This window comes from Emydura macquarii, unplaced genomic scaffold (genome assembly GCF_026122565.2).
Source record: "Emydura macquarii macquarii isolate MOO-44397 ecotype Brisbane River unplaced genomic scaffold, CSIRO-AGI_Emac_v2 contig_705, whole genome shotgun sequence".
NCBI classification, from domain to species: Eukaryota; Metazoa; Chordata; order Testudines; family Chelidae; genus Emydura; species Emydura macquarii.
The window spans coordinates 4170088-4196620 of record NW_027130842.1 but is presented as its reverse complement, the minus strand read 5'-3'; the positions used below and the strand labels follow the sequence as shown (position 1 = coordinate 4196620).

The following is a 26533-nucleotide window of genomic DNA, read 5'->3' as shown; positions in this document are numbered from 1 at the left end:
AAGCTTCTGTTCAAACAAGCTAGTGTACTATATGTTCTAGTCTGAAGAAAGGAAAATAAGTAGAAAGTCACTAAACAATGGGGGGTGGTTTAAAAAAGTGTTTTGTACAGCTCTTGCTGGGACTTTAAATAGGGACTAAGGAATTGAGTAGACTTATCAAAGTTATTTCTTGGAGTTCTTGGTGTGAAAGACTTTTAAAAACCACTAAATATATTCTCAGGTCGGTGGGGAAAGACAAGAAGGCAATTCAGGCATCAATTAGACGCAATAAGGAAACCAACACTGTTTTGGCCAGATTGAATAGTGAATTACAGCAGCAGTTAAAGGTAACACCATCATTCTTTTTGTATGTCAGTTTGTGAGAAATAAGTATGTGCACACATGTGGGCTGAGATAGCATAGTGATGGGGCCATTTAAGTACCTTGGTAGATGTGGGTGTGTATTAATACACAAATAGAATAAGGGAGAGGGCATAGGAGATATCTATTTAAAATATTAAGCTCTTTTTATACATAAGTGAATACTGGCTAGGCTTTAGTACTGCTGAAAAGGATCTGTGGATCACAGAGTGGATCAAAAATTAAATATGAGCCAGCAATGTGGTGGCATTGCAAAAAAGGCTAATGTTATTCTGTGGTTTATTAACAGGAGTGTTCCATATAAGACATGGGAGCTAATTGTCTCGCTCTACTTGACACTGATGAGGCCTCAGCTGGAGTACCGTGTCCACTTTTGGGCACCACATTTAAAGAAATATGAGGCCAAACGAGAGAGAGTCCAGAGAAGAGCAACAAAAATGATAGATGTGTAGAAAACCAGACCTATGAAGAATTTTTTTTTTTAAACTATGCATGGTTAGTCTTGAGAAAGAGATTGAGGAGGGAAGGGGAGACCTGATATGTTTTCAGGTATGTTAAGGCTTGTTATAAAGAGAAAGGTGTTTGGTTGTTTTCGGTGTCCACTGAAGAAAGGACAAGAAGTAATCAGCTTAATCTGCAGCAAGGGAGATTTGGGTTCAATATTAGCAAAAATTTTATAAGGATAGTTAAGCACTGGAATAGGCTGCCAAGAGAGGTTATGGAATCCCTGTCATTGGAGGTTCAGAACAGGTTGGACAAACACCTGGCAGGGATAATCTAGGTATACTTGGTCCTGCCTCAATGGAGGAGCCTGGAGTAGATGACCTCTCAAGGTCCCTTTCAGCCCTACATTTGAATTTGTGATCACAGGGCACAGCTATTTGCGACATGCTCTTGTGGAACTCTGAAAATAGAAAGGACAAGTGTTTCTACAAAAGTGTTTCTACAAAATGCCTTCTTTTTCCTAATTACCTTAATATTACTGATTAACTTGCTGTTAAATATAGTAAAAATAAGACTAGAAGAATTATTGACTTGTACATTTAATATCACTATTCTGAAATGAAGATATTAGGAAAACTAGCAAAAGCACTAAAGTGCATTTGTGATGTTTTTCCTCCGCCTAAGGGGGGGGAATCAAGTCCTGAAACATTCTAATTAAATGTAAAGCACAAAACACGGATTCATTTCATAAGCATATTATTCAAAAATAATAATAGAAAGGCACAAATTGTCTGAAATGCAAAGATTGCAATTCAGTAAAGTATGCACAAGAAAAAAATCACCAGTCTAACCTAACTAGTTAGACTGCCAACTGTTGTCTCGTGCTTTACCTTTTGAATTTGTCCTTTGATGCCAATATACTTTTATCTGATTTATTTTTTCAACACCTAGCCTTAGTTATGAAATTCATACTAAGTCAATCCAAATTTGCTAAACACATGTTGAATTAATGCTGTGCTGGCTGGACAGGAATGCAGGTCATTTAAAAAGTCTGAATTCAAATCTGTATTATTGTCCTTTAAAGACAGTTGGGATGAGTGAAATTCACTGAAAACAAACTTTACAAGTTCATGAAACTTTAACCAAATGAAATTCTGCCCCGTTCTTCTCTCCCGATTTTGTTTGAAAATATCATGTGTATGAATTCACGCCTACTTATCCTTGCCTAGTATTTGGGTGGGACAAAAAGGAATGCAGCATGCTAAATGGCTTTATTTTTCAACAAAGGTCTCATTCACAGTGTGCAGTATTCACTAATTTTGGCTCTGATTCAGCTGAAGGGCAGGGGTTCTCGTATTCTTTAGAGAATAACTTGAAGTGAGTGCCCAAAGCTGATGCTAACATTTACCTAATTTTTATCACAGTAAGAAATTTTTTCACAATGTTCTTTCACTATGGACTGTAAATTGAAAATGTTTCCTTTCCAGGATGTTCTTGAAGAGAGAATCTCCCTGGAAGTCCAACTGGAACAGCTTCGACCCTTCTCTCACCTATAAGCCAATTTCCGTTAACTATGAATTTACTAATTTTGAAAGGGGGATTGGGTTCAAAGCCTATTGAAAGACCCATTCATTCAGCTCAGTGCACTCTATTCAACATTACATTTTGTGGTTCTGTCCAGTTTGTTCCATTTAAGTATTTTTAACTTCAATCCAAAAAATCAGGATAACGTTTTTCCTTAAATGTTGTGCATCTTGGCACTGCCTCCCCTGCCATTTCCTTGAGACTGCATGATTCTGCTGGAGTTGAGTTTGCACAGTTTCAGTGGCCAAAACTTCAAACTGGAATTAATTACATAATGGTTTCTATATTTCATGTCAAAAAAAGGCTAGCTAGTCAGTTAACTTTTAACATTAAAGCACACAAATATACCATAAATGCCTCTTACACTGCAGCATTTGTTTTATTGGGTAAAACAGGAAAACTAATCTGGTATGTCAACCAAAATTGATCTCCCAAACCACCTTTCACAATTTAGCATGTAATTCACAATTCAAGAAAGCCTGCCTTTTTGCAATAAAGTAGCTCCCTCAGGCTGCCACAGAGTTTCTTGCAGGCTACCTTGCCATATCATCTAAAATTGGTTATTTCATGTTTGTTTCATACTTTGTGCAGTATGTGACCAGATTACCAGGTGTTCACATTGTTCCACTCATGATCTTGATTCAGCCGCATGCATATAAATGACCTATGGTACAACTGATGCTATACATAACAGATCTTCCTCAGTCATCCCTTCTGTGAAAAGAATTGGGTGTTAATCCCCAATGCATTGATTGCACATTTCCTGAGCACTACCTGTAAATGCATGCTTCACACATTACCTTTTATTAACAGATCATATCCACCAGTTTTTACTATAACAGATTGTACTGTCAAGTAATGTGTCAATACCTCTCTGAACTTCTAATTCCCAGCCAAAAAAAAATTCAACAGTTTGTTTTAGGACTTCTGGATCACCTTCTGTCATCTTGTCTCCAGGCCTTATTCTTCTGGCATATAGACAGGCTTCACTATTAACAAAAAATTCCCTGAGTGTATCCTGTTATTTCGGTTGATGTACTGTATTAGGATTTGTTGTATATTGTATGATACACACCTTTTGATCTCATATGTAAATTTGCATTAATTGCTGACTAACAGCAGATATTCTATTTAATGGCTTCTTCTGGCTGTGGGATCATAGATGTTAAACCGCATGGATGTATCTCAGCAGAATCAGAACTAGCAATTGTGTGATTTTTACACCAATAAAACAGCACAATATTTTAATTTTGTTGATTCATCTTTAAATGGAACTTGTAACTCTCACAAATAGAGTTCTCTTACAGGTCTGCAGGAATATATTTTTATATCTTTTTGATGGCAGTCACAAAAGCGGTAGATTATAATCCCGTGGCCATCCTTTTCTTAGTTCTTGTAGTTTTCAGCTATTGGCCATCTGAGATTTTTTTGGTATTGTGAGGCTACACTTCATTTATGTTAATATAGCCCCACAAACTGTGCCTCATTTCTAGAGTACAAGCATAAGGGATGCAGTGTGGTGCAGTGGCTAGAGCACTGGACTGTGATTCAGTCTTGGGTTCTCTTCCCAACTCTTCCACTCACCTGCTGGAAGACCTTTGGCAAGTCATGTTACCTCCTTTGTGCCTTAGCTTCCCCGTCTGTAAAATGGGGATCGTGATATTGCCCTCCTTTGTAAAGCTCTGTGAGATCTACTGATGAAAAGTGCTAAGTAAGAGGTAGAATGGATATTATCTTAAATTTATTAATAAACGTAGGTATCCTGTATAAAAACAGAATGCTGCTACAGTGTAATATTTGGGTGAAAGAAGTAGCTAATAAACTACATTGGTAACTAGATTCCTGTGAAAGTACCTTCTGAATGTAATCAAACTAAATGGATCACAATTTAGAAGTTCTTGACCTTCCCTGCCTCACTGTTGGTTTTAAATTAGTCTCTTAACCATGTTACCAATTGATTATTGAAAAGAACATTTTAAATCAAATTTTACACTGTTCATGCTGTTTATTACTTGCAGTGAAAATAGATTACTACATTTCCCTTTATGATTACCATACATTGACAGGATACTTGCAGTTGTCATAAATACTGTGGGGGAATTTTACTACTTTAATACCTGGTCCAATTACATTTTTTGAAATGTTATGGAAACATTACTGTTTTCTTATGTTCATATGCAAAGCAGAATTCCTTGACATAGAAGTCATGAATTTCACACTGTGAAATGAAAAAAAAAATCTTTTTATTTGCATGTAGGTGGATTGAGATTTCTATAATGAAATAACTTGTTTTAAAAATAAACTACCTATGTAGAATTCACACTTGCACAATATGTTGTCAATTAGTAGATTAAGTGTCAGACTAAATTTAGTGAAATCAGGTATAAGTGAAAAGGAGAAACACAAGGCAATTCAGAGAAGCTAATAGTCTAAGATCACTTCACCATTGTAACTAATTATCAACTAGCCAGGTAACACTGACAGACTATATGCTGCCCTTTCCAACTGGGTCCTCTGGCACAATCAAGGAATGTGATTTTTTTTTAAATGGTGTGTTTGTAATTGTCCATGCAGTTTTGTTTATAAAAACAAATATTTTCTAAATCATAAATCAGACATTCAGACCCTTGAATTAAATGTAAAAAAAAAACCTTTTACTTTCAGATCCTAAATGCATGTATGGATCTCAGTGTCCTCAATCCTTGCAGTAGAATCGATAAATTGTACATCAAATACATCAGGTTTAGAATTTAATTTCAGTAATACCACTTTTATATCTAGGAGGGAGAAATAGGATGACTGGTTTTTTTCAAGATTGCTTGATTTATTTTGAATGTTTATCATGTAAACTTTAAACCAAATTTTTAATTCAGAAAAAATTCTGTACCATAAAGAGTTAGTTTAATCTCTCATTTTCTCTATAATCTTTTGTTTTAAGAACATCAGATTAGGTGGTGGTCATCAACAGTTAACTCATCTAAAAAGTAATGTGGGCAGGATTTATTTTCAGTAAAAGGGGATTATGTCTAATTCCTAGAAGTCAGGGTGGTATGCAAAACATAATTGTTTTTATGTTTCCTCATCTTTCCCCTCTCCCCTCCATTTGATTGTTCTAGCCACCTGTTGCATCTTGTTAAACCTAGATTGTGAGCTCTTTGGGCCAGAGACTCTGTATCTGTACAGTGCCTAGGACAATGTGGTTGTGATCTATGATGCTGCTATGTGCTACTGGAGTGTGATTAGTTTGGGGAATAAATAGTGTATACAGCAGGGAGGCTGGATAATTGCCAATACAGTTCATATACAGACATTTGTTTGCACACAGTATTTTTCTTCAGATTGTTTGGAAAAATTAACCTTCTTACAGGCTGTTATAACAAGCAGCATCAATTTCTTGGTCCAATTTTTCTCTTCCCTCTAACACTTTTTCCCCATCTCTTTTCCTTCTACTGATTTGCCTCTTTTCTTCCACCATTCCTGGTGTTGAACTGTTGTTTTTTTTTTCCCCCTCAATACCCATTAACTGTCCTCTTCCATATCTGTGTATCTACAAAATAAAACTGAATATGTGAAAAGCCTTTTCTTATTTTAAAGGCAGTGCTACTTTAAAAAGACTGTTGATGTAATAAATCTAAATTATTCTTAATGCTTTTTCTTGTCTACCTCAAGGGTCCCTCATTTTCATCCAAAAGGCACCAATTACGTCCTACGTGAACTTGATTTTCTCACTTATTACTAAAAACTATATCTGACATCAGAGATTCATCAATGAAGGTTATAAAAAGTTATTTATACTAAAGGAATGAACCCACCACATTTTTAAATTTCCTACATGAATAATTTTTGTCTATTGTGAATCTAACATTCTGTCCCTCATTTGGGCCTTGGCAGGTTGAGATGTGCTTCTCCTCCCACCACCAGTGTATGCTCATAAATCATCTTCACTAAGAGCTTGTATACCTAGCAAGTTACTGTGTGGCAATCCAGGGTGTGATCTACAGTGCACCAGTTTATCACTCAGTAATGTCCTGTGTGGGCACTGCTACAGTGCAGTGAAAGTCCTAGAGTGGGGCTTAGTGTACTGCACTTGCTTAGCCTACTACAGTACTACTTCCACACACTGGGGCATTCACTGCACTGTACTAGTGTCCATATTGGACATGACTGAGCAGTAAGTTGGTGCACTGTAGAGTCACACCTCAGCTGGCCGTGCAGTAACTTGCTGTGTAGACAAGTCCTAAAAACAGTTTACCAAAATATGCTTACAGAAGAATTTGTCTGAATCTTCTTGTTAATAGTAAGCACAAAATCTTAACATCGTTTTATTGTTCTTGAAAAGTAGTGTTTGAAGCATTGTATGTCTTTACCTTTAATGAACACATTTTCATTTCATGAAACCAGTACAAATTGCAAGAAATCCTAACATAAGATTCTTAAAGATATAAGAACAGACCCATAGCAACTAGGGATTCTAAGGGAAAGATAAGGAGCTGTTCATTCATGTCAATTCTAAACATAACTTACCTATTTTTGTTACCATGGTGCTTAAATACCTTCTACAGCAGTCCTTGTTGCAAGATTTCAGTTTCAGCTACACAGTTCCACTTCCAAGAGCTTCATCTCATTGTAACCTTTAACAACTTATTCTTATTTCCCTGAGCAAATTGCCTGTATACTTTATTATTCATATTGCTGTACTAATTATTTTTAGTACAACTTTCACTCAACAAGGAATTATGTGAAAATCCAGGAATTTGGTCTTTAATAAAAATTGCAAAACAAAATATTTATCTCCTTGATGTCCTTTGAAACTATGGTACGAGGAATTCATGGACAGTATATACGGAGAATATACCACTTAAAATGTCTTGCTACCCATAACTAAACTAGTGTTGTCCCCTCTCTGCAATCAGTGGAGAAAATCTAAAGCCTTTTTTATATCAGATTCTTGATGAAGTAGCAGCTTTTTTTCGGGTTTGTCATATAATAAAGATTTTTATGAAGGCCAATAAGTTATATGGTGGGGATTTTGCCTTCTGCTCTGAAGGCAAAGTGGATTGTAATAGAGTGATCTTTTTTTAAAAGATCGACAGTGAGTGTTGGTTCTGCTGTAAGTTTCTGCAGTCTGAGGTACACACACGAGATCATTTTATGAGCCACTATCAAAAGGAATGCTAACTTCTTTGTAACGATGTTGAATTTAAGGAAAAGTTCCTCAGTGCAGGAAACTGCACAAAATATCAGATCTTTGTTCACAAATAATTAGTATACTGTACAGGTGTTGGGCATTTGAAATATTAAGATGAATCTCAGTTCTTTTCAATGCTACATTTGATTGCACTTTGCAGTGCAGACAGCCATGTAAACTTATCTTCATCCTCTGTAGAACAAATCCATCGGTGTTTTGGACCTTGTAGAATAAATGCATTCTTGATATCTGTTAAATGGGGGAAAAAAATGGCTTTAGTGTGCTAACTGCTCTTGACCAACAGGTTATCTAATGGAGGGGACGCAGAGTTTTATAGAATCTTGCAAATGGCTTTACTCTTAAAGTTCTGACTTCTGATGGTTTAAGGACATAACACCTGGCTGAAGACACTTCTGCACAGCTTGTCTGACTTAAGAATATGTAGAGCTGTGTCATATGGGAAGTCCATAGAATACAGCCTGCTGATAAAGTGAGGTAGATCTCACAGGGGAGAAACAGTAGACAGTGTTAAATTATGTTTCTAGGCATCGTTTTGGCTAAAAGTTTGAAATCTAAAGGATATGCCAACTTTCAATCCTACTTTCTCCTAAACTGGCATACATCAGCAGAGCTCCAGTGAACTGCACTGAACTCTCTGAGAGAGCTGTGCTCACTTTAGCTATGGATCTGGCCTTCTCTGGTTAAGATTTTTTTTACATCTGCTGGTTGCTTAGGCTCTTGGGGGTTGAGAACAGTCCACAGAAGCGACTAAGCATTTTACTAACAATCTAGATTGTTTAAAGTGCGCATTACTGGTGTTAAATTGTTTTGTATGCTATCAGATTTACAATGGCTTCTGCAGATATTACAGCAGTGCAGGCCTGGCACTGGGCACTCCAGTTATTTGCTTTATCAGTAAGGCCACACTTAAACCCCTGGATGATTTTCAAATAATTGCAGCTGAACTGTGGACAAGACATGGAAAATGGTGGGAAAGTAATAAAGGACCTTTATTAATAGCGGTAATATGGAAAAGGCAGAGTAGACCATTTTTAAAAAATTTGCTGGAATGATATAAAGAGTCAGGTATTATGTCTGCTAATTTTTTTGATAACTAGATATTTTGCTGCAAGTGTATTACATTCTTTCTTTTTTAAGTGACTAGTACAATATAAAATTCAGAAGTCCTTAAGTCTTAACACAACTGCTGTAGAAGTTGAGTCCAGTCACTTTAGCCTTTTACAGTTTACAGGCATTGAATGTTAGTGCAGTACTATAATTGCATACTCAAAATGTATACAGAATTGTGGACTGTGCAAAGTAAGTTAATTAAAATCAAAACTGCAATGGAAGGCTAATATTGTGGGATCTGCAATATCTCAAATAAAGGAGGGCCTTATTTATCAGGCTTGAGAAATCCCCTCTGACTTCAAAATGGACACAGGAAATGGGGGAGATTTTCCTGATGCATGTAACTCATTACAATACTTAATGAAAATTAAGCATGCATGAAAAGGGATCCCTGAACAGGGATTGATTATCCTAGTTGCTTGTTTATGCAAAGTTCAAAATATTATTCTTCACCAAGTTTGTCACTTTTTTGGTTAACCATTTCGTCAGTGTTTCAAGTACAGTTGTAATATAGGGGTTTTAAGTAAAAGTTGTTTTTGTTTATAAAAAAAAAAAAAAAGTGGGAGGAATTGATTTGATTAAAAACTAAATCGGATATTTCATTAAGGTTGAGCAGGGAAAGGATAAAACTTGAATATTTGTCAGGTATAGGAGAAAAATTCAGCCAAAATGTCCAGAAATACTTATATACAAATCTGAAATATTTATCTAATGGGGAAAGCTTTTAGATTGTGTAATGAGAGCAATCTACCTGCTGAGAGGAGAGCTCAAGGAGGAAGAATTGAAAGGTTTACTCAGAAGGATGCCCTAATTAGTGCTGTGTGAATAATAGATGTTTTGGTTCGCTGACAATTCTGAAAAATTGGGGGGAGAGGAGTGAAATGTTTTGGGTCAAACTAAAACCAAGTTTTTAAAAATTCAGTAAATTGAAACAAATTGTTTTGGACTGAATGATGTGTTCTGCTTATGCTGAAACACAACATTTTTAATTTTTTTAAATGTAAGTTTTGAAAATCATTTTGAATAAAAAAAAAATTAAAACGTTTCATTTTGAAAATGTCAATGGAACACTTCAATTTTTCAGAAATTTTTTTTAAGCTTTATCATCCAAAACAGTATGGTAAAATTGACACATTCAAAAATGTTTTGATGTTACCAAATCTTTTTCAGTAAAAATAAATAAATAAATAAATAAAAAAGATTTGGGTTGAGAAACTTCACCCAGCTGTAGTCCTAAAATTGGGACTATCTCTGAAGTCTAAAATGGAGCCTCAAGGAGGGAGTGAGAGAAGGAAAACACAGCTGCAAGGGTGTATTCTGCTAACGTTGTTACCTGAAATCTTCTGTCTGCTACATTACAGAAAGACTTTAGGCATGCTTGTGTTCTGTTCTTTGTCTCTCCTTTGCATTCAGTGTCCCGTGAAAAGTCACCAGCCCCTACAGACTGCTGGAAAATACCAGTAATCTGGTAGTTGTGTAAATGGACCTAGGAGTTAAGCTGATTTACTCCCTTGCACTATGACACAGTGGCAGAATGCAATATTGCTGTTTCCCATTGACATATGCTGGCTTTTGCTTCAGCTCTTGTTTTCTTGACCTTCCATGGGTGGATGATGGTGATATGCCTTCATTTTGGGCCAGAGGAGGCTAAGTGGGATAGGGATTTTAATGGTTCAAAACACGTGCACACAGTGTTATCTATATGGGATGTAGAGGGAGGGAAGAAATCATGCAACAGTAGGTCTGCACTAGAGTTTTAAACTTAATTGCCAGTTAACTGAAATTAGTGAATATGTTTGTACATGACACTTCACAAATGCTCATTCCAGGATTACACACATTTCTGGTTTACCCTGTGCTCCATGCATGTGGCTCCTCCAAACTAACATGTACAAACACTAGTTAATGCAAGTCAGTCGACAATCAACTGGAATTTATAAAAACCTCCAGTGCAGACCAACTCTGAGAGAGAACTCTGTAATGACCAGAACTACTCAACACGGATCTGGATAAGGGGTGATAACTACCTGAAGTGTAGTGTTAGCTGAACTTGTGTATGGGTGATTCAGTCCATCTGTTTTTGGAAAATACTGTAAACAATGGTAGCTTAGGTACCTGACAGCCTTACCCTTGGCCCGTGTAAATACAAAGGGCCTATCATCATGCTTACATTACTTTTTATTTAGGTCAAACTCAACTGCAATAAAACAAACTGATGGCAGATTATAGCCCACAGAATGGAACATCCTAAATAGACATATTACTGAACATTGTAGGAATGTTATAAAACATACATTTTGAATGTGGAATGTCTTCTACAATGAGCCTGTGAAGAGCTACTGATACCAAGAATTGGTAAGTTGTTCTTGGGGTCCGTTCAAATGGCATATAAGAGCTGCTACGGTTTGAGATAACAAGTGCATCATTGAATAGAAAAAGGCTAAGATCACTGATATGTTCATAGACCCTGTCAAAAGAAAAAAAAATCACTTGAATGCTTTAAACTTTTAAATATGTGGAAATATGTAAAAGGCTTCTGAGAACTAGTGTAGACGCATTGGCATTATTCAATGCTACTACGGTATATGATCTTACCTTGGAAAAGAAAGTGGGGATGATGAATTCCATTAAATTCTAGATTATATTAATTTACATTACAAGTAGTATACATATACGGCTACAGTTCCAACTTTGGATTCTGGTGATACCGAATACTCAAGGCTCATTCTCATAGTTGGTTATAAGAATCCCCTTAAGCTGCAGCTAATAGAGTTGGGCGATACATAATTTTTTATACAATCTACATAGGCTTCAAATTTTCAGTGCTTACTTCATTCAACTTGGTTTTTAATTTAATTTCCTAATGACTTTCAGGAGAACTGAGAATGCACTTTCTGAATCAAATCAGAACTTCCAGCACTTGGAGAAGTGGCTGTTGCTTTATATTAAAGTTTTTTGGCTGCTCTATACTGTTACTGAAGAGATGGGATTTGAGTTGTCCTTTGCCCTGTTTTCAATAGAATTGTCTCTTCACTACAACTAGCTTTCTCTTCTCATCAATACTGAGTTCTTCTCCCTTCTATTCTTGACACTGCCAGCATTTTGCAAGTATACAAAAGTAAGTTTAAAAGAAAAGTTTCTCATTTATGTAACAAACTTGTAACATTTTAAATCAAATACACCTGTCTCTGTACCTCAGCTCTGGACTTAAACTATTTAAATTGCGTTTTCCCCATCACCCATGCCAGATTTTGAACCTTCCTTTACATGTCTTTTATTTACATGCTAGTCTTAAACATTGTAATTTTGAAGAATTATGAGCAGGAATATTCTTCTGCAATTCATACAATATGTAGCTCCAGTCACAGTCGCAATATTGCATTTGCAATGTTGCCATAGGATGACGCAGAAGCTTATTTTTAAGGGGCGGGCTCTTACTATGAAACACATCTGAAATAGCAGCAAAAGATGTAGAAAATGACCAGTCAAGTGAATTGTTTTTTGTAGACTTTTCTGAGGTTTGTACCAGTGTGCACCTCTTAAATATGAAGCTGATTATTTTTTTTCTAACTTTAACAGATGATCCAGAGCTGACAAGTTCTGGTTCCTCTGCTGGAAATAAATATTGAAGCTGGCAACATAGTCACACCTAAGTAGTGGTATCACTCTGGTCAATTAATTCTGTCTCCACAATTAAGAGAAAAGAACCTGTCAGATTGAAAGTATGAAAGAGATGGGTGCTACCAGATAAAGAAACTTTAAGGCAGTTTTTTGTTTGGTTACTGTGGCTTTCAGCCAGGTAGGCACACCACCTTTTATATGAACCTGTTAATTATCTAACTTAAGCATTATCTAATGTTATGGTAGTACAGTGCTGCGTTAGAGCTCACAAAAGGAAAGCAAGAAGAATGCAAGTGGCTCCCAATACCCTGTAATTGCAGGAAGTTGATGGAAGTGGGATATGACTTCTCCAATGAATTCTTTCCTGCTCCAAAATGTCCTAGGTATCTGCCAATGTGTCCTGAGGAAAACTACTTTCCAACTCCAAATTAGCAATTGGTCACATTTGCTGTCTATTTTGTTTTATCACTCCCCGCCTTTGATATTTTTAAATATATTTGCTTACCTGAATGAAACACAGATTTCCTCAGAGCAGCAGCTAAACTGGGATACATCTTGTATCCTAATCAGGTATCTGTTGGCTTCTAATAAATTCTGTGAATTAAACATTACAGGATTAAAAGACATGGAAACCAAACTTTGGTTTTAGAATTTATCCTGATACGCTAATGTTAAGATTCTAAATCACAATAGACTGACAATGAAAGAATATAGTTACCTATTTTTTTTTATTCTATTAATCAGACCTCCTCTGTGGCCAGAATTTTTCTTTGGGCACTGTCTCTAAAATAGATTAATACGGTCTGATTTTTTTGATTATTTACCAGGTACAGAAAATTATTTTCTGCAAATTGTGGTTTCTCCTGAAATACATCTCAACTATATTAGACATTGTCAACTATTTTTTCAACGAAGTTTTTTTCATTCAGTGAAAAAACAGACCTCCCCATTAGATGTGACCTCCTTGCCCACAGAATTGCTGCTCTTTTCAGAAAATGCATAGTAACTAGAGGAATTGTACCTAAGGCTGGAATGCCTCTCCCATATACACCTTTATTCCTCTGTAGTTTCTGTCACAACTAACTTAGGCACTTGTACTTCCTTAGGATGTTTGAATTCAAGCAGAAGGGCAACAATACCACTTTCTATTATATGAGAGAGGCTGTGGTGGTGATGGAGATGGAGGCCTGCTTAGTTCACATAACTACTGTGTTTGATAGAACGGGTAACTGAAGTTTCATTGAGAATGTTAGTCCTTGAAACCCTTTTGGAGAAGGAGGTGGTGTGTAGGCAAGAGCCTTTTAGTGAGAAGAGAAATAGGCCCAGCAACTGTGGGCTGAACAGTAGTTTTATTCAGACTTGTAGTGCACAGACCAAGATCATGACAGGAATCTACATATTGCCAGAGGACCGATAAGAGCAGTGGTCCTCAAGCATCTTATGTAACGATCAGGAGATGTTCTCATGGGTTTCTTACAGTGCAATATGCTTCTAGTCTCTGACTTTTATTTCCAAAAATGTTGACATAGCGCCCTGTGTTTGAACCTTCTTGTAAAAACATTAGACTGTGGTTTGCTTCAGCAAACTTTGTCCTGATTTGTGTCTTTTTAACACCAACATCTAATCCTCAGCAACATATAGACATTTGGTGACTTTTCTTCTATATTTTAGGAGGGCGATTATCACCTTAGAATGAGTGATAATAGTTGCATCCTCAGGTTCCCAACTGATGTGTTAGGCTGCAATGAATATTGGGTCAGGATAGGTCTTCATTACACACATTTTGTGTTTCTGAAGTTTAAGTGGCAGTTCCAGTTACATCTAAAGCTGGTCTGAGAGTCGAGACCTGAGGTTAATGAGAAGATGATTACAATTACTGTGGTCTGTTCCATCACAATTTTCTTTACCATCTGTACTTAGCAGTTGGGAGGGGGGGCATAAAGGCCTTTTAGCCCACTTGGCGACCACAGCCTTCACTTCCTCATGTACCACCTCTTAGATTCATCAAGTCCAGTTGGAAAAAAACAATTTTCTTTCATGAGGCTCCAACCTGGTCTGTGGTGCACTGAAAGGCAAGGTGGTCTAGAAGGCATTCCCTTGATTTTAAGAGTTTTGATGAGCTGGTCAACCACAACTTTCCTTTTTTTGTGTTGAATCCTGAAGAACAGAGTGAGAGCTTCTGTCCAGGACACAAGGCTGCTTCTCAAAGCAGTGCTGAAGGTGTTCTGCCTTCTTATCAGTTATATACATACCATGTTTCTGAAGAATAATCTGCTGGAAGGGGAAGAGTGAGCTTGATGGCTCATAGCATGAGGCAGGTTATATTACTCCATGTCTCGTCCTTCGGCCACACCTCCCCGACTCAAGTAAAAGTCCATATGTTTTCCCCCATATGGAGTCTGAATCAAGATCTTTAGATGGTGATTTGTTGCAGTCGCTGGCTGGAAGCAAAGCAAGAATTGTGCTGCTTGTGCATCATGAGACCAACTAGCTCAGGAGCTGAGTCAGAAATTTTTATCTGAGGAGAGGTGTTTGACAAATCAGAGCTACTTTCTCCTGTTTCTCTCCTGAAACAAAGATAATCTTGCAGGATAGCTAAGATGTTGGAGTTTCCCGATGTCTGTAATTGGCCTTTGCACTTACTCACTCAGACCTGTTTTCAGCATGTTTTCAGTGATGGCTGCTGGGCCTTGCGTAACGTGATGAGGTCATTGGACCAGGGTATACATGTATCCTTTTTACTGGGAGATGGAGGCGTGGCCATTTGTGACTACCTATGGAGAAGTTACAAGCCCAAAAAGGGAGGACTCTGTATTTATCTCCTTATGAACCTGAGAGACCAGAGCTCTTACATGGGCTGCATGCCATTGTTGCTCTTTGTACCACAAAGAACCTTGTACCCACACCAAAATGTTTCCAGGGCACTGGTTCTATCATTCCAGTGTATATGAGATGGATTATTATGTACTTCATTTTCTGATGCTGCAAGGGGTCTTGTTGATAAGGTTGGTTTATTTTAATATACTGTCGGGAAAGGATAAATTGGTACTTGGGACAGTGAATTTTTTTCTGCATATCCTTCCTTATCTTAAGCACATGTTTTCTGAGGTGGTCCAGGACTACTCCGAAGCATCCCTCTTGGGTGGGTGGAATATATCCCCCGACTTGAGAAACCCCCAAAATGAGAAGCTCTTGGGGTTGGATTGCTTGGCAGAGAATCCTAGCCTGGGTCTTCCAACTCTTAAGAAAGCTAACAATGGCCTAATCTGTCATTTCTACACTGGAACTTGGAGGAGCAGCTGTTTCAAAGGGAACACCTGTTGGGATGAGGTAGTGTCATGGTTACAGAGGTAGTTGCACTTCTGCCCCCTTCCTGGTGTCTCTGAATCAGGGGCATGGGCAGGGATTTAAATGTATCTACTTTTGGCGGGGCGCTTTAAACACTGGCTCCCCCACCCAATGTGCCTGGGCCCCACTGCCTCCCCAGGCTCCCCACCCATCCACCCAGCACCCCCAGGCCCTGCTGCCTCCCCACCCCATTGTCCCCAGCTCCTTTCTGTGCACCCCAAGCCGGCTCCAAAACTTACTGGAGGCTGCAGGCGAGGAAGGGACGTGTCCCCTCAGGCAGAGCTGTGCTGCCAACCCAACTCCCCTGCTCTGGGCGCCATCTAGTGGGGCCCAGTGGGAGCACGACCTGCAGTGCCTTTCCCAGACACGTCCCTTCAGCCATGCTCAGCCTGACTCCCACCCTGGCAGAAAAGGAGGATGGGCTCGGATGAGGGAATTTCAGGGCCCGGGGCAGAAGCTGGGGGTGGTGGTGGAGATGATTATTGAGGGAGCCCGTGCCCTTACTTGCCCCACCTTGTGCATGACCCTGCTCTGAATCCATTCCCTCAGGTGACAGGCCTTGTGCCTTTACCTACCCTGGGATGGAAATCCACACTTCTCCCATTCTTAGGCTGTTCCCTGGACTACTGTATCCTGTGTATCCCCTGTTCTTCCCCAGCAGGTTCAACTGGGTTCAGCTTCTGCAGTTCTTCCCTTAAGAATGTGATCAGTGGTGTACAGTGACCAAATCCCCCCTCTTTGGTTAAGTGGTGTTTGTTGTAAGAGGCGGAACAAAACGTTTAGAAACTATTTTAAAACTGTCTACTGGCATGTCTCTTACTTAAAAACTTACTATTTTCTGATAGTAACCTGGGCAGGCCTAACTTCTTGAGGCACCCCAGTTGTATTCCCCCAAACTCCTCCCTCTCTTGAGTCTTTCATTTTAAACCTGCCGCAGTTCTTTTGGTTTCCAGGCCTTTACCTGTCCTAGCATTGTCTCTTAACAACTATGAAGTGTTTGCTGAGAAATGGCTTATCTTGAGTCATTCTTCTTTCCTTCCTGCTTTTTCCCCTTACAGACACTGTTAAACTAAACAAACATATTCATATAATAAACACCCCAATAACCAGGTCAATATACTGAATTTATAAATTATTACAGAGCAGCTCCAGTTCCCTCACAGGTACTTGGAAGATTTTCTTACTGGAAGGAGGGAGGGACTTATTCCCTTGTCTAAAGCCTCAGTAACTGCTGTGCTTCCTCTGTTCTCCAAAGTAGGGTTGCCACCCCTCCACGATTGTCCTGGAGTCTCCAGAAATTAAATATTCATCCTTAATTAAAGATTGTCATGTGATGAAACCTCCAGGAATACGGTCCCACCAAAATTGCCAACCCGACTCCAAAGAGCTTGCCAGCAAAATATTGGGAAGGATATCAGATGTTAGCCTCAATTCCAGTTTCTTCAAATGGAGCCATAGTTGCCACCAGGATGTCTTCGGAAGTTTTGAATGCATAGCAAAATGGTGTCAGGTGAAGCATCAGTCTTGGAAAAAGCTGCTAGGGAAAAGTATATTACAGTAGTGGAGAAGAGTTGTTTGGGGGCGGGGAAGGGGCAGAGGTTGCGCACATTCACAAGGTCCTCCGAGCCTAGACCTCCCCAATAAGAGACTGCAGCCAATACTCTGAGGCTGAGGCTGCTGTATCTATGTTCAGTCTGAGTGATGATCTCATTCTCCTGTCTGTGGGTTGGGCTGTCTGAGAAAATTCCCTCAGCTGATATGACTATGCCCTAAGGAGACCATGGCAGGCTGAATCTCAGGCAGAGTAATGAAAACTTCTAGTCTTTAAGTACAAGTAGATCTTGATGAGAAATTCCCACTCCACCTTAATCACACCCTCATAAACCAGGTGAGGAAAAATTACACAGCTCTTCCTCAACTTTGCAAGGGTTTTTTTTTTTTTTTTTGGTTGGTGTTTCATTTTCTAAAAACACAAAGAGCTGAAGTCAGACCGCCCTTCATACTCAATTATGGGAAGCTTGGTTGATTGTCTGAGGTTTCTTGCCTAAAGTCCCAGTTTTAGAGAGTTCTTCTCTTTAGAGGATCTAGGGGGGGAGACTCTTTCATGAGAGATTTTGAAAGTTTGTGCTGTCCCTTTGAAAGCTGATTGTGAGCATTGCCTTTCACCACTCCCTGGCCCAAACACCTGAGAAAAGTCGGGAGAGGTCTTATAAGGTGGGAGATGATATTACCAAGGAGACTTGAAAGAACAATCTGCATGCCTCCCTGAAGAGAACTATCAACTTTATGACCTGTTGGGACCCCTGGAGGCTTGATGGAGAGAGAGGAGGTAGGTCCATCTACCAGCGCAGGGGATCTGAATCATTCCACCCATGGTCTCTGCTGCTGGATTTGGGCTGAGGAGGGACTGACTACACAGAACACGATGAGTGAGGCAGAGCCATTAGAGACAAATGACTCAATGGTGTCTGAGCGTGGCAACTAAGGCCTTCTAGGTACAACAGTTTGTGTGTAGGTTGGATTCTCCTCAGCCATCTCAGCATGGAGCTTGCCTATTTTACCAGCTGGGAGCAGGAATGTATTCCTCCAACTTTGCCTTCCCCTTGGACTCAGGAAGCTACAATGGATGTTTTCTGCTTTCTCTTCAAGCTGTGGGAATAAGGATCCCATGCCTAGGGGAGAGGCAGGGAGGCTTTGAAAAACCTACTGCTGGTTCTCTGTGTCTAATTCTGCCTCATCGCCATCTAGAGAGCTTCCATGCATCCTATCTTGGCCTGGACCTCAACCCCATGTTGGCTGGGAGCTGGGTTTGTTCCACCCTTTGAGGGTGGAGGGGAGGAGAGATGCTATCCTTGAAACCCTCCTCACAAGCCTTTTGTTTTGCGGTTTGTGGAGGAGAAAATCCTTAAAGCCAGTGAAGAAACAGGCCCTTAGCTAAAAATTGTTTAGAAATCCTGTGAGAGCGCTGCTCCAAAGGGAGTCTTGGAGCCTGCCATGCGCATTGCATGGAGACTGATAATTCTGGGGAGTTCATGAGGAATGGTCCTAAGCCCAGCCTCAGAGCAAAGGTCTGCCTTAGCTTCCAACAGGAGAGGGCCACTAAAAGCCTCTGAAAATGTCATTTGTAAAACTCATTTGCAGATAGATGTGGAATTATACATACGCCTCAGAAAAAATTAGAACCCCATTGAAGTAAATAGGAGTTTTGTCACTGACTTCGATGGGGCCAGAATGTGAACCTTAAAAAAAAAAAAAAAAAAAAGACTAATGGAAGGACTATCTAAATCTGAATTTACCGCGGTGTAGGTGCTGCCACAAATCAGAGCTGAAATAAAATGCCTTAAAGTGTTCTTTAAAAAAATGAAGTACTTACAGGACATCCCTGGATGTTTCTTTGTGCACTTAGCATTTGTTCATCCCTGCTCATGTTCAGTTTTACCTAGAAAATAAACTAAGATTAGACCACAGATAACTTCACAAAGGTTGGGAAGGGAGGAGATTGTGCTATGTAACGGTCTCATCCAAGTCTTACAGAAGTCACCGGAAAGATTCCCATTGACTTGAATTTGGGTTTCACATAAAGCCCATTGATGTGTGGGTAATTCCGGATGGTACACTGATATTTGAATTAGACAGCAATTTCATTAAACTAAATTTACCTCAACAACTTTTGATCAAGAAAATTACTCGTGTAAGATCTCCAAGGAGAAGTTAACAGCGTTTGAACAAAATCCTCATGTTCTGATCTCCTGTGTAGTGTATGCAGAGATTTTTTTTGACACTTTCTTACAGAATAAATGTACCAACTGCTAGATGTTTTCTCATGCCTGATGAGCCATCTGAGCTTCTATTTCCATAGAAAATAGAGGATGAAGAGGAATAAGGCAACAACAGTTGGTGTAGTTTAGGGAAGTAAAGTAGGGGCCATCCACCTGTGAAAATTCCCTGGAGTGCAAAGCCCCCTCATCCTAGCATGAGCATCCAGCAGCACCTCACCATCTGAGAACTCCTATTAGGCAGGTGGTATTCACTGCGGACTGCCCGTTTTATGCTCCCTTGCACTGCTGTACAAACCTAGTCAAGGAGAACCACTAGATATAATTGGGACTTGGTAGAACTCCAAGACATTTTCAAAGTCCCTCAGAAAGGACTATAAAGAGACTTTGTTCATGAGGAGAAAATACAGTTCACAGGAATGCCCTATTGTCTCATCCTGGCATTAGGACAGGAGAGGAAGGCAGCTCTTCCCAGCAAAGGTACCTGAGAAGGAAGGCAACTCATGGCCCAATTCTCCCAGCTCCTTGTGGGTACCTCATAAGACAAGGCAAGAAAACACACTTAAAGGAAAGAATACAGACATCTGTGGTGACAGACCTGATCTATGTATTCCTTGTATTGTTTCATCATCTTGACTGCAGCAGTCAACTCTTCATGGTCAGCATGTTCTGGAGGAGTGTGCAGTCTCAGAGCATAAAGGAGATCAACATACTCTTCAAATCTTTTAGAAGGCCATAGCAGCAGCTCCTGTAGGCTATATTTCCCCCAGACACAATCCATGCGTTAGCTAGGAATCTGAGCAATTCAGTGATGTATGTATTGTAAGTTATACAGCGTGACTTCTAGTTGGGACAAATTTAGCATGACTCTTACGGATTCACACACTGGAAAGCCTGTTTTCTGGCTGACCTGCTAGAGCTGATGTTTATGTACTGTGAGTGTCTTGGATCAAGTATCCGCTTGAAGCAATGTGCCAAACACATACACGTGATGAGTCTGTCTACTCCTGGTATGAGAAGTTTGCTAATCAGTTAAGCCTTTTCAAGTGTCTGGCTCTTAACTGCAAGAAATAACACAGCAGTCGCTAACATTCCACTACGACACTCAAAGTCAGAGTCCTTTCATTAAAAATCTGACCAATCTGGTCTGACAAACTTCTTCATAGTTTATAATCATGTCTTTATGATTTGGTAGAGAACCCATCAGGAAAGTAAGAGCCCAGAAAATGTCATGAATATTGGATCCATTTAGTCCAAAAATTACAACTCTACAGACATTGCACTACAGGCCAACTCATGCATCTCCTATGACTCGTATGTATTTGCACTAAGACTTCATTTTAAATACTTATTTGTTTGCACTGCTTTTAAAATTGAGTTTGGAGGAAAGTCTGTTGGGATGCTCACAGTGACATGATCCAAAGCCCAGAATTCTAATTTTTATGCTATATCACAGTGTGACTACCACACCTCTTACCTCATCATGTTAGTAGCAACAGTCTTATCATGTCTTTTCAAGAAGGCACGGAATAAAGGAATGGTCTCTCTGCTCTGTGAAAGGTGGAAGTTTGACTGTCAATATAACTTGATATATCAGCCGATGGAGATTTGTTTCTTCATATTGTCATTAAACTTACTTTTTATAAAGACTTTTACATTCCCAACTGTAACAGAATTTAGTACAAATGAATCCTTTAAAGGGATATGTGATCCATCAAGAGGAGTAAATCTAAAGTTTTAACATACCTCTACCTCCAAAAGTACTTTTTTTATCTTTTGATAGTCTATCAACCCTCCAGAACAGGAACTGCAACAGGGTTGAAATTCCTCTTCCTGGGTTGGGAGACCTAAACCTCAGAGAGAAAGCGAGCACAAATCTGCCTCGCTTGGCAAGAAGAAACAAGATTATGAATTTTGTAAGTGTGGCTCTCCAAGCCAAAGTTCTACAACTCTCAAGAATGGATCAAGCAAGGGAACAGTGAGAGCTGTACTCTGGCATCTACATACAAGCAAACGCTGTTCCCTGGGTTTTATCACCAAGCCTCAAGTTGGGGTTCAAATGGTGAAGTAATTGTTTTGAAGGACAATTTTTTAAGTTTAATGGCACTTACTAAAATGAAGAGGGGACATAAAAGGCTGGTTATGTTAGGTCTGCCAACACTGTGTTTCTTTATGGCTCTGGCACTCGTTCTTACTGGAGTTACGCAACATCTTTAGATGCATCCATTTACATCAGGACTAAACAAGAAAACTGGTAGCTATTAAGGTGCTGTCTCTATTCATGTGCCATGTGCTTTGAAGGCATGATATTTTTCATTGGGAGACATGATGGCGGTGTGCGTGTGTGTATGTGTATATATGTCTTTTAGTAATGCATGCAAACACTTGTGCATGCCCAACTTAGGCACATAAATACTCCAATGCATATGCACAATGAAGATTTGCACACACATACAGCTACGTTTGCAAGTAAACTCCACCTTGTACATGCATTTGGGTATATGTTCATACAAGATGACTACATGGGCATTTCTAAAAATGTGATCACCCTATAAAGGCATGAGAGAAGCAGAGGCTAATTGTCTTAATTAAACTATCGTCCCCTTGATCTTCACGCAACTTCTGTAGTCTGGCTAGTATTTTCCTTGATTTTAGAATTTTCTGTATTTTGATATGCCAAGAATACCAATATTGGAATGGATTCTATGGAAAGAAATATAATCCATTATACCTAATTCTTATCCTATCAAACTAAGTGTGAATATTAGTTTGCATTTCCAGCAAAATAAATGTGAGCATTAGACTGGTGTATAATGTATTTTCACTGTCGCACAGTACTTACCTTGTCAATGGTTTTCAGAATGACAGTGTAGTTGTTGAAGAAGTTGGTGTATGTTTGAAGTTGCCGGCCAAATGTAGTGAATATTTCACCCAAGCACTGGGCTGGACTCCATTCCTGAAGTCTTTCTGTCAGCTCATTTAAAACCTGCCTACATTTGAAATAAATATAGAAAGATGTTTGTCTTTCCATAGTTTCCTGGCCAAATTGCTGTTTGGAGAGCTACATTCTTTCTAGTTTAAAAAAAACAAACAAAAAAAAAACCTCTCTTGTTTTTATTGAATACAGTATTCCCATTCTGGTCCTATAGTGCTGTTTAGTGTTAATGTATGCTATTAAACAATTGACATGTTTTCTCAGAGCTGGCAACATCCCAGTGGAGGGCGATGTGATTTTATAGAGTGTTTTGGGATCCTTCTGGATGACAGTCATTATATAAATATAAGTTCTTTATCATTTAAACCTTAAAAGTTTGGGTAGTTTATAAAATCAGCACTTGATAAATCTTTCACGGCTGTAACAATGCTCACTTCTTTTAAGCTATCCAAAGTTTTGCATAAGGAATTACATATATTTTTCACTGACAATATATCTCTTTTTTCCTCAGGTATTAATGCCCCAGTTCCAAGTAGCTACTGTAGCACCAATGAATGTTAGTGAATTGCAACTAATTTTTTAAAACTGGAGGAATGGGAAATGTACACACAGAACGTGCAAGTAAAATAAAAACATGATTATATTGATTTTCTTTGTATGATTAATCGTATCTAAATTCCTGGTATACACTTGTAAAATCATTGTTAAAATCTGTACCTTTTTCATCACTCTTAACACTTTCAATCTAGATTAATGGAACTTTATTTGGTACTCTTCCTTTATTCTTTTCTTAATACCTAAATCTTCTCAGATGTTTGACAGATGTGTTCCATTTTAGTCTTTGTTTCTTACACTAGCTCAGCTTTGAGGTTTTACAGATTTTATTTGTTCAAAGTTGTAAAAAACTTGTAATTATTTTTCAGTAACCAGATCTCTAGCTTACATTCTTATGATGTCTTGCTTTTATTATATAACAATGTTTACTAGTTTTCCTTGCAGTCTATTCCAAATCACGTTGCTTGTTTAATTCACTATTTATCCTAGGCTCGTCCCTTTCTGTTTGTAGACTTGCAATAATTGCCATTGAAACTGATTTTTTTTAAATGTTATTATTAGAGTTGAGCATGAAGAAAAAACATGGATCTGATTCTGATCTGATCTTCACATTTCTATCGTGGGCAGAACCAAAGCTACAGTAAAGAAAATTCTTGAACTTCAGGATTCAGAATCCAGATCCAAAGGTTGGGGTGTCCAAATCTGACACAATAGAGAGATGTTGAAGCAGTGAATTTTGATCGAGAACCAGGGTTCTGGAGTTTAGTTTGAGCCCTTGTTTAGAGTGTGTTTCTACAACCAGATTTATGCAATGAACTCCTGGGTTACTGCGGAGCCTCCCTGACTTCAGTGGGGTTCAGTGCAGGTGCAGGCCGCAACCCACTCACATCTGACAGCAGGATCAGAGGCCTAGTTATTACTGACGTTTCAAACATCTTAAAACTTCAAAGGGATATTTGCAGGACAAGATTCCAGTTTCTTTTATCCTGTATCTTACACTCCCTCTCAGCCTGTTAAATAATATTTACCACTTACAGAGCATGATTTATTTATCACTATCAAAGCTCTTTCAAATGTTAAGTATAACTTCCAATTTAAAAAATATGGGGAAACTGAGGCAGAGATTAAATGAGTAGCCCAACGTGTCACAGTGAATCTGTGACAGAGCTGGGACTAGCGCCCAGATCTCCTGACTTCTAATCAAGTATCCTATGCTCTGTATTATGCTGCTTGAATAATATATAACCCTTTTTATCTTGGTGACTGCATTCTCACAGAATTGAGCATTTTCTCATCTATCTCTAGTCAAGTAGGATTTTATACTTTTGTACAGTAATTTTAAAATACTGACTGTAATTCTACCAAAATTGAAACACAATTTTAATTTTGCATGTTGACTGCCTCGTCATATTCTGCAAATCCCTGCATTACTTGTGAATGGTGGTACGTAAGGTCCGTAAGTAAAAATACTACTGCTTTCCAGAAGCATCTGCCTGAAAAGTCAACCATGTAAGCAAAATTGGAGGGATGGCTTCTAATTAAGTCCTATGTGTCAGTCAGCAGTGTGGTATCCTATGCTGGACAATCTTTCTCTTCATCATGGAACATTCCAAGATGCAATAGATGAAGATAATCCATGCAATAGCTGCACTGATTTAGCTCTTGACTAACCCAAAATATTTCAAATTCTTGGTAAAATTAAAATTCAGCTCATAGAATATACCTATTGAGTTGTAAGGCATCCAAGATATCCGAGAAGATGATCTGAACGCTAGCATGACTTAGGATGGCTCGATTTGATGCTAATGCTGCTTTCAGTGGTGTAACATAAATATCCCTCACAGTTTCCAGCATATGTACATAGTTCTTCTCACTTGTCAGGAACTCCCTGGCAAATCTAGTTCGTCTGTCTGTGGTGGCCTTCTGAAGTTTCTTATTCTAGAGGCAGAACATGGAGAGTAAGGTAGCAGAGGTTATCTTTATACAGCTTTACAATCAAAAAGCCTGGGGCTCGAGGAGGACCAGAAAAAAAATGCAAGAGACTGAACGTAACACCTGCCTGCACCATTGAAATATGACCAGGTTTTAACACACCCAAGAAGAAAAACTATTGAAGTTTATCAGTAATTTTTTCTTTGTACTTCCTCCTTGTCCAAATACACACGTGCAAGTCCAACGTAACACAATGGTGGTGCCTTCACATCTGAAATGTCATCATATAATTGTGCAATTGCAACTGTGCAGCTATGTCCCAAAATAGTTACAATTTCCCCTATCCCGTAAGAGAGGGAGGAAAATACCCTTGTCAACATATTAAATCTACACCCTAAACTGGTTTAGGACTCCAGTTTCATACATTCATATTTTCAGGCCTGCAGGGACCAGCTATCTGACTACCTGCGTAACACAGGCGATAGAACTTCTCCAGAATAATTCCTAGAGCAGATCTTTTAGAAAAACATCCAATCCAAGTCTGAAACCCTGCTGACAATACTGTCCCCACTGTGGAATGAACATGTTTCAAAATAGAGTTTAAAATAAACCCAGTTCAAAACTGGTTCGGGGGAAAACCCATATTTGAACACAGAAGACCAGGCAGCACTGCTTGAGCAAAAGCTATTTTCCCCTTCTCTCTTTTTCCTGGCAGTTCAGCATGCAATCTGCATAGGCATTCCCTTTTCATTCAGACTGAGGTGAAGGGTGAAATCCTAGTCCCGTGGCATAAACGGGATTTCTGCCATTGACTTCAGTGGAGCTAGGATTTCACTCTGTGTCTGATTTGGGGTTTCAAATCTGGATCTCGCACGTGGTAGAGCATAACACCCCCTTAAGGTTCTCAAAGAGAACAAAGATTCTTATTTATCTAGCAGCATGATCATTCTCTTAATTACAGAACATAAATGACTGAGCTTTAACTCAAAAGAGGGAGAGGGCGAACTGTATGTAAGGTACATGTGTAGTCACAGCAACAAAAAGTGCTACATCCCATTCTAAAATTTGCTTGCAAATTACATTCCAACAGAATTATGATTTTTCGGACATCCACATAATTTTTTTTAAAAATACTAGATACATTGGTTGTTAGTATCTACTTTGCTGGAGTTTTTTCACTTTTCTCCATATTTTCCTGTTGGAAAGAAACTACAGTTCCAAAACGTACATCACCAAAAACAAGAAGATAGTTACAAATAATTGATTTCCTTACCCAATGAACCACTGCCTCAAACGTTGGCTCATTCGCTCTGATATTGCAGTTCGGCTTTTGGCTCAGAGTGGCAGCCACTTTTGCATCAGCCTCCTGAGGATTAAATGGAAGCTTTCTTTCAGGCCAGGCATTTGAACCCACCACAACTTTGGGTTCTCCAATTCTTCCCTGCTTTGTTTTTTTTTTTTTGTTTTTTGTTTGTTTTTTTTGTTCCCTTCTACTCAGATTTTCATAAAAAGATCACATAGTGGCTTTCTGTAGAATTAGTACGCCATAGATAACTGGCAATATAGAGTCTTTATAAGAAACATTAACTGGTAGCACCATTTACTGTGTTTATTGTTGAGTGTTTCTGCTGTAACTAGGTCATCATAATTCACATGAGC

At 38.8% G+C, this 26533-nt stretch overlaps 2 protein-coding genes across 11 annotated transcripts in view; one reads left to right on the top strand and one right to left on the bottom strand.

The window, feature by feature from the left end:
- REPS1 (RALBP1 associated Eps domain containing 1) overlaps positions 1–3636 on the top strand; it is a 106674-nt gene extending 103038 nt beyond the window's left edge. For 8 of the 10 annotated variants that reach the window (XM_067542325.1, XM_067542327.1, XM_067542323.1 and 5 more), the window contains 2 exons: positions 221–326; positions 2292–3636. In XM_067542325.1, coding sequence (XP_067398426.1) covers positions 221–326; positions 2292–2360 — 175 coding nt within the window. In that variant the 3' untranslated portion in view covers positions 2361–3636. The other 2 variants (XM_067542329.1, XM_067542324.1) reach the window with 1 other exon arrangement.
- Positions 3637–4650: 1014 nt separating this feature from the next.
- ECT2L (epithelial cell transforming 2 like) overlaps positions 4651–26533 on the bottom strand; it is a 46685-nt gene continuing 24802 nt past the window's right edge. Inside the window, exons 14-23 of the mRNA XM_067542330.1 lie at positions 26148–26240; positions 24666–24880; positions 22295–22442; positions 20930–21003; positions 20051–20207; positions 19050–19115; positions 12834–12922; positions 11002–11174; positions 6913–7825; positions 4651–5165 (exon numbers count right to left, since the gene is read on the bottom strand). Coding sequence (XP_067398431.1) covers positions 7698–7825; positions 11002–11174; positions 12834–12922; positions 19050–19115; positions 20051–20207; positions 20930–21003; positions 22295–22442; positions 24666–24880; positions 26148–26240 — 1143 coding nt within the window. The 3' untranslated portion in view covers positions 4651–5165; positions 6913–7697. The remainder of the gene's footprint in view (positions 5166–6912; positions 7826–11001; positions 11175–12833; positions 12923–19049; positions 19116–20050; positions 20208–20929; positions 21004–22294; positions 22443–24665; positions 24881–26147; positions 26241–26533) is intronic.